Genomic DNA, 8,579 nt, shown 5'->3' with positions numbered 1-8,579 from the left:
ATGTACTCAGTACTATTTGAAACTAATAGATAAACAACTGTAGGCCCACACGAGAGGAAAAACACAATTAAATTCAAGAAAGGGGAGGAGAAAGGGAAAAGAGACTCAGAAGCCCCCACCTAATGGGCACAGTGTAGGGGTGTATAGCACAGATCCTCAGTCAAGGACTCAAAAATAACTCGGACTTTTCTTAATAGATGCAATGTAGCCTAATTATATGTACTGTCGTATCAATCTGAAATTTAAAAAAAAGAGCTACAAAAAATAATTGAGAGAAAGTTTAGGGGTAGGTTCAGAATAGTTGTAGAATCTATGCCACAGAATTTGAAATCTGTTCTGTAAGTCTGAGGTTGGTTTGTAGGCCATTTCCAGCCTGAGGCCTGTTTTTGTACAGCTGAGGAACTAAGATGCTTTTTATATTTTTGGAGCATTGTTTAAAGAATAACAGAAACAAACCAAACAACAGCAATACTGGTAACAAAAACAGGTCATATGTAATAGATTATGTATTGCTTGCAAAGTAGAAAATATTTATTCTCTGGCTACTTACAGAAAAAGTTCAGCAGCTCTTGCTATAAGCAGTTGAGAGACCTCACTGAGCTGAGAAGTAAGATCAAGGTGGGGCCTAGGATGATGAATCTGGTAGCAGAGTCCTAGAGCTAAACAGGACTTCTATAGACACTAGGCTATGAAGACGAGCAAGGAGGCTATTGGCAGTTGAAGTGTGAGGGTACTGGTTCTGTTCTAGGCAAGCATCATTGGAAATGAGACGTTAGAACAAGATTTACAATGGGAGGCTGGTGGCTTGTGCCTGTAATCCTAACACTCTGGGAGGCTGAAGTGGGAGGATTCCTTGAGCTGAGAGTTTGAGACCAGCCTGAGCAAGAGTGAGACCCTGTGTCTACTAAAAATAGAAAAATTACCTAGATGTTGTGGCAGGCACCTGTGGTCCCAGGTACTTGGGAGAGTGAAGCAGGAGAATCACTTGAACGCAGGAGTTTGAGGTTGCTGTGAGTAGGATGATGCCATGGCACAATATCTTAGGCAACAGACTGAGACTGTCTCAATTTTTTCTTTCTTTTTTTACTATGGGAGATGTTGCAGACATTGCATAGGAAGCATCAGAAAAAGCCAGATGTGGAGGACAGGGTAAGGGCCAAGAGCACAGGATTGCCTTGGGAAGTAACAGGACGGCATCTTCCACAGAATGGAAAGTGTGGGAGGTTGCTGTTTGTCTTGCTCTGTTTTGTATGGTATAACAGAATACCTGAGACTAGGTAATTCATAAAGAAAAGAGGTTTATTTAGCTGATGCTTCTGCAGGCTGGAAAGCTCTAGAAGCATGGTGCGTGCTTCTGGTGAGGGCTTCTGTGCTGCCTCACAACATGGGCCAAAGTCAAAGGGGAGACAGACGTGTGTGAAGGGGCAAAACCGAGGGGTGTCCTCACTTTATAACAACCCACTCGTGAGGACTAATGTATTCCCATGAGAACTAATTCAGTCTCCTGAGAGTGAGAACTCACTACCTGAGAATAGGAGAACCTGGGAGAACCAGAATGGAGCCATTCACAAGGGATCCGCCTCCTCTAACTCAAACACCTTCCACTAGGCCCCACTTCCCAACACACCGAATTAGGGATCACATTCAACACGTTTTGGTGGGGACAAACCATATCCCAGTGATATTACTATTTAAGACTTTGTATATGAGAAAGTTAGGAATGCTAGGGCACCCATAATGTTAGTGAGGTCACCATTACAACACACTCCAGTACAGCTCAAGGTCTGTATTGCTTGGCATTTTGTTCCTCAGAATTTCCTGTAAGTTGCTGGTTGCTTTTACAGATTGGGCCAGATTTAGCTTTGACTTTTTTGGAAGAATATTTTATAGGTGATGGTGTATATTTTTACCAGGACTGGTTGTCTCTCGTCTTACGATGTTAGGGCTGCAGGTGGTGATAGTCTGTCATTCCTTCATTTATTAGTGGAAGTACTTCTATAAAGACAAACGTTTTCTCATAAATTATTAGGTTACCTGAGAAGCAGTTTGGGTATTTCCTTCTGCTTACCATGATTAAAGATAGTAAGTTTATTCCTTGGCATCCTCCAAAGATGAACAGGGAAGTGTTTTCTTACATTGTTTTGTTTTTGTTTGTTTTTTTTCAGTATCATTGTGAACTTGTAGATCCAAATGTACTTGATGTGTTTTAATATATTTTACGTATTCAGAGTTGTTTTGTCTTTGTCCGTGGGAGCCTCTTGAATTTGTCTTATTCTTTTTTTAAGGCAGAGTCCTATTCTGTCAGCCCAACTAGAGTGTAATGGGATCATCATAGCTCACTGCAACCTCAAACTCCTGGGCTCCAGTGGTCTTCCTGCTTCAGCTTCCCAAGTAGCTGGGACTACAGGTGCATGCCACCATGCCTGGCTAACTTTTCTATTTTTAGTAGAGCCAGGGTCTTGCTCTTGTTCAGGCTGGTCTTGATCTTTCTTCAAGCCATTCTCTCAACTCATCCTCTCAGAGTGGTAGGATTATAGGCATGAGCCATGGCATCCTGCCGTCTTGACTTCTTTCAACCTGATTGTTGTAGTCTTTGGTAGTTTCCTGGCAATCTAGTATGAGTAGCTGTTCCAGTCTTATCTTACAGATTTCTTGCCCTAGTCTGGGAAATGGGGTTTCAAGACTAAAAACCTGGGCCCAAGAGATATTCATTGTTATTCATCTATATAGTAATAAAATATACAATCAATATGTGTTGCATTAGTATATTGACATAATACAATATATAATTATATATTAATACATAGATATATATAAATAATATGCTCTCTCTGTGAATTTATTGATATTGAATTGGTCATTGTTTCTACAAAATAGAGCCAAGAAATACATTTTTTTTTTTTTGTCCTTAAAACGTTAGAACACCTAGATATTTCTAATTCAGATTCAGGACTTCATTGTTTTTGCCTCACCCACTTGATCTTAATCTGTATTTCCCACCTCACAAATCCTGAGTCTCATCATAATTATTCCCTTGCTTTATCCCGCTAATATATGCATATAATCTCAGTAATTAATTATACCAACATTATGATAAAAAATGATTACTGTTAATGGTTTAAGTTGTTTTGGTAGCTCTTTTTATCTCAAGGTATATTTGTATACTAGGGAGATACACAAGTACGTGTATATATACGTATATATAAAGAGAGAGTGAAAATAATTCATCTTGTTAAAATTTAAAGTCATTAAAATAATCCCTGTTTGGTTGATTAATTTATTTCATTCTATCTTAATTTTTAGAAATTGCTAGCTCAGGTATAGTGGCTCACACCTGTAATCCTAGCACTCTGGGAGGCAAAATGTCTCTAAAAAGAAAAAAAAAAACATGGCTGGGCGTTGTGGTTGGCACCTATAGTCCCAGCTACTCAGGAGACTGAGACAAGAGGATCCCTTGAGCCCAAGAGTCTGAGGTTGCTGTGAGCTATAATGCCACAGCACCTTACCCAGGGTCACAAAGTGAGACTCTTGTCTTAAAAAGAAAGAAAAATTGCTTAAGTTTTTTAAAGCCAGGTGCAGTGGCTCATGCCTATAATCCTAGCATGTGGATTACCTGAGCTCACAGGTTTGAGACCAGCCTGAGCTAGAGCAAGACTTTGTCTCTTAAAAAAGTAGCCGGGTGTTGTGGTAGGCACCTGTAGTCCCAGCTACTTGGAAGGCTGAAACCAGGGGATTGCTTGAGCCCAAGAGTTTGAGGTTGCTGTGAACTGTGACAGACAGCATAGCACTCTACCGAGGGCAACAAAGTAAAATTCTGCCTCCAAAAAAAAAAAAAAAAAAGGTTTTTTAATGAATATATAAAACATATACACAATTCTAAAGTCTAATTTATAAAACTGGGTATATTCAGGGTAGACTAGTTCCTATCCCCTTTCCCTACTCTCCATTTCTCTCCTTAGTTGCTCTTTCATCCATTCACTTAAAACAACACGACAGACCTTCTTTCTGTGCTTTCTCAGGTGACCACTCCGTTCCTGTCTCGTTCCTGTCTCGCTCCCTCACTGGTAGCACGTCCTGCAGAACACTCTACAGCAGCAGATGGGACTTTCTACGTTCCTTCTGCAGCCGCCTGGGGCTCTGGTTGTGGACTCATGTAGTTGTCCTGCCAGTCCTCATGATCAGTTTTAATAAAATATAAAGGGATCATTTTAGTTTTACTAGTTTTAAAACTTCAAAGCTTCCTTTATGTTTGTATTTAACAAATATTTGCTATTACATGCAAAGCTATTAAAACTTTATTTTTTAATTAAAAATTTAACAAATTCAGGGTACATAGTGATGTTTGTATTAAAACAAACATCACTATGTTTGTTAAATTTAGGTTTCATACATACCATTGTCTCAAAGATTTACCACTTTTTTGTGTTGCAAACATTTAGTACCCTCCTAGCTATTTGAAACTATGTACTATCATTAACCGTAATCATTCTGCAATGCTCTGGAAAAACTAGAATTCATTTTTCCTGTCTATTAATAGCTGTAATTTTGAAACTTTAAAACATCTCAAAAGAGCTTTTCAAACTTAACTTACATTTTCTTATAGCTTCACTGATCTGCAACCATGGTAGTAATTTTCAATGTAGTTTACTTTTATTTATTTAATTATTTTATTTTTATTTTTATTTTTATTTTTTGAGACAGAGCCTCAAGCCATCACCTTGGGTATAGTGCTGTGGCATTATAGCTCACAGCAACCTCCAACTCCTGGGCTCAAGTGATTCTCCTGCCTCTGCCTCCCAAGTAGCTGGGACCACAGGCGCCCGCCACAACGCCTGGCTATTTTTTGGTTGCAGCCATCATTGTTGTTTGGTGGGCCCGGGCTGGGGGTTCAAACCTGCCAGCTCAGGTGTATGTGGCTGACGCCTTAGTCGCTTGAGCCACAGGCGTGGAGCCTTAATGTAGTTTACATATGTGTTGTGCCATCAAATCAGAGCACAGACTGTATGAAAATGGGAAGAAACCAAAGTAGAGATAATCAAACTAGTCATCTCATCTCTCTGTAAAGTCCCAGTCTTAGCAGTACATATGGTTGTGTATTTTGGTTTAATATGTCATCCTACACCACACAGATATTCTGCTGATGAGATCTGATGTGTACATCATTTGATTTACTAAAGAAAACATAATAAATTTAGCTGGTTTAACAATGTTGCATTTTAGGATTGGAGTCAGATGACTTTAGTGTGTGGAGTCTGTCATTTTTTCTTCAATCTTTTTCTTTTACTTATACCAACAGGAATTTTCCTTCCCAAGAAACAGTCCAACTACATCATATTTATTCTCAGTCCCATTCACTTATTTCCAATTTTATTTGCCAAAGAAAGTGACACCATAAGCATAGAAGTGGCTGGGTCCCGAGCGGTTTATTGCCACCATTTGTGTGTGGGCTCTCATGGACCAGTCTGCAGCTAACTCTAATCTGAACTTAAAGATTTTCTGGCACTGCTGTAGGACTTCTTTTTGTCTGTTTAATCTCTGTGGGTTTTATGAGGATGTAAATCTTTTAAATAACTCAACTTATTTAGATAGGCTTATTGGTAATGAACCTTTTCCCTACCTTATTTATTGAAATCATTCTTTTGCCAACATTCAGCTTTCTATGAGAGCTACTTGGTTGCTGCCTGTGGTTCACTCTTTTTCTCTTTTTGTTCTCTAGTGCATTCCACTCTTTGTTCAGCTTGTTTTGGAGAGATTAACGCGAGGGGTCAAAACGAGTGAGCTCCGTACTATGTGTCTCCAGGTTGCAATTGCTGCCTTGTACTACAATCCTGATTTGCTGCTACATACTTTAGAACGAATTCAATTGCCTCACAACCCTGGACCTATCACCGTACAGTTTGTGAATCAGTGGATGAACGATACAGATTGTTTTCTTGGGTAAGTGTCTTTTATATTCTACACTGCTTTTCTGTTTCTGGGAAGCATACTTTTTAATATATGCATATTATACCATATGTAAAGATAATTTTCATACCTTAGAAATTATTTTTTGTGTATTAATTTTTATAAATTATTTTATAAATATTTTTATAAATTATTAATTTTTATAAAGTTAAGAGTGTATTTCTACAGTATAATTTAGTGGGAAATACGCAGGCTCTGAAAATTAGATATAGTCCTTCCTGACATATTTTTGGCTTAATATGTATCATATCTCTAGGCAACAAGAATTATGTGTCTGCCTGGGTTCTATGACTAGTAAGTATCTATGGATAAAAGCATTTTATTTATTTACTTTTTTGTTTGAGACAGAGTCTCACTCTGTCATCCTGGTTAGACTGCTGTGGAATCATAGCTCACAACAACCTCAAACTCTTGGGTTTGAGCAATCCTCTGCCTCACCCTCCCATGGGACTATAGGCTTACGCCACTACGCCTGGCTAGTTTTTCTATTTTTAGTAAAGATGGCATCTTGCCACTGCTCTGGCTGGTCTCGAATGCCTGAGCTCAAGCAATCTACCTGTCTCAGCCTTCCAGATTGCTAGGATTCCAGGCGTGAGCCACTGTGCCTGGCCTGGACAAAAACATTTTAAATGGAGTCTGGTTTCTAAGGAAGACATGAGTCTGGCTAAGTACTATAGTAGTATCTCAGCATGTTTAACTCTTTATACATCTTAAGGGAGCCTGTTCTCAAATGTGGGGTCAGAAGGCTTGTTAGTTCTAGCCTGGGTGCTGCCCAGTAGAACCTGGCATTCTCCTTGTTTTCAAAGTAGGAAGAGTAAAGTCCTAACTCCTAGTGGTTATGGGCCCACCTCAAGTCACCTAGCACATACTAGTGATTGTGTTATGCTGAATTTGAGCTGGATTGCTGTTTAGTTTGTTTTGGTTTAATATGTCATCCTAAATAAGACTAATAATATTTGGCTAATTGAGATGTATATATAATTTGGCCTATTTAAATCTGGCAAATTTAAATGTAATTCTTAAACTTCTGCATGAAACTTTGATTTTTTAAAACTTTTAGAAAATGAAAAAATTTAAAACCAGGAGTAGCGACAGGCACTTGTAATCCCAGCTACTCAGGAGGCTGAGGTAGGAAGATCACGTAAGCCCAGGAGTTAGAGGCTGCAGTGAGCTGTGCTTGTACCACTGCACTCCAGACTCAATGATAGGAAGACCCCATCTCTCAAAAAAAAAAAAAATTAATTAATTTAAAAACACCCTCCTGTTAAGACTTCAGAATTGTATTTTATATAAGTCATTTCAGCTCATCCTTTCTAAATGAAAATAACTTTTGTAAAATACTGTTAATTAGTTCTTCAATATTGCATTTTACAATTAGAGTCTACCTACTAGAAATAATGTTCTCTTTAAGTTCTATAAAATATCATTTAGAAAAATTTGCTGTGGGGAGAAGATGGCGGGCTGGATTAGGATGGTGGGATAGGACTGGAGGAACGTGTTTACAAGCAGCTATGTCTGTTCTGATTTCTCTCCTTGTAGGCCCCTGGAATTTGTCCCTATTGAGATTTGTTATTAAATCCTTGAAGGGAGGAACATACCTTAAAAAGAACTTATGTTTAAAGTTATCTCTGACAAAGATTTAGGAAGTAGAGATTTGGCTTATTTATTAGCATCAGTAAGCAAATTTCCAAAGATAGGCTGCCTCTCCCAGGCAGATCTTGGGTTGTGCTAACGTGGAGTCTCGAGATCCCCACTTGACAATCATCCTTTTTGCTAGGATCCACTGAGAGCTGGTGTGTATTACTAGTTAGGGCCTGTGTGGCTGAGAAAGCCCGCAGGTCAAGTGCAGCACCTGTTATAGCATACTGTTACGCTCGGGTATAAGTAACTTGAATGAATCAAGGAATGCAAGTAATGAAGAGTAATAGAAGCAAGTGCTGTATTCATTATTTGGTTTGTTCTATTAACATTTTTATTTCAATTTAAACAAATTGAGCATAGCAAGTGAATTTTTTGTTTGTGCCTGTAATTTTAAGAGTTTTTACCAATATAGTAGTAGTTTTTTTTTACATTTTTTTTTCTTTTCGTCCTTTAGCGATTCTCTTGCCCTTTGCCTCCCAAATAGCTGGGACTATAGGCGCCCGCCACAACACCCGGCTTTTTTTTGATGGGGTCTCACTCTGGCTCATGCTGGTCTCAAACCTCTGAGCTCAGGAGATCCACCCACCGTGGGCCTCTCACAGTGCTAGGACTACAGGCATGAGCCACCACGCCCGGCCCAGTATAGTAATATTTTAACTCTTAATATTTTTAGTTTTAAATGATGTAGAAGAACATGTAATAGAAAATAATATAATATACATGTATTGATTGAAGTTTTTTTCTCCTCAGAATTACCTTTTTCCTATCTGTGTTGTAACAGAGGATTTTAATAGATTACTTACATTAAGTTCAACTTGCTAGATGCTGTGTTTTCTTTTTCTTTTTTTTTTTTTTTTTGAGATGGAGCCTCAAGCTATCCCCCTGGGTAGAGTGCAATGGCATCACACTCACAGCAACCTTCAACTCCTGGGCTCAAGCGAGTCTCCTGCCTCAGCCTCCCAAGTAGCTGGGAC

General features: G+C 38.8%; 1 protein-coding gene across 1 annotated transcript in view; it reads left to right on the top strand.

Moving 5' to 3' along the window:
• IPO8 (importin 8) overlaps positions 1-8,579 on the top strand; it is a 96,055-nt gene that overhangs the window by 75,839 nt on the left and 11,637 nt on the right. Inside the window, exon 21 of the mRNA XM_003792483.3 lies at positions 5,717-5,937. Within this exon, the coding sequence (XP_003792531.1) occupies positions 5,717-5,937 (221 nt within the window). The remainder of the gene's footprint in view (positions 1-5,716; positions 5,938-8,579) is intronic.

The sequence above is a fragment of the Otolemur garnettii genome, unplaced genomic scaffold (assembly GCF_000181295.1).
Source record: "Otolemur garnettii isolate 467f Iridium unplaced genomic scaffold, OtoGar3 scaffold00057, whole genome shotgun sequence".
Lineage (NCBI taxonomy): Eukaryota > Metazoa > Chordata > Mammalia > Primates > Galagidae > Otolemur > Otolemur garnettii.
The sequence above is the reverse complement of the archived record's forward strand: the minus strand, read 5'-3'. Positions and strand labels throughout refer to the sequence as shown.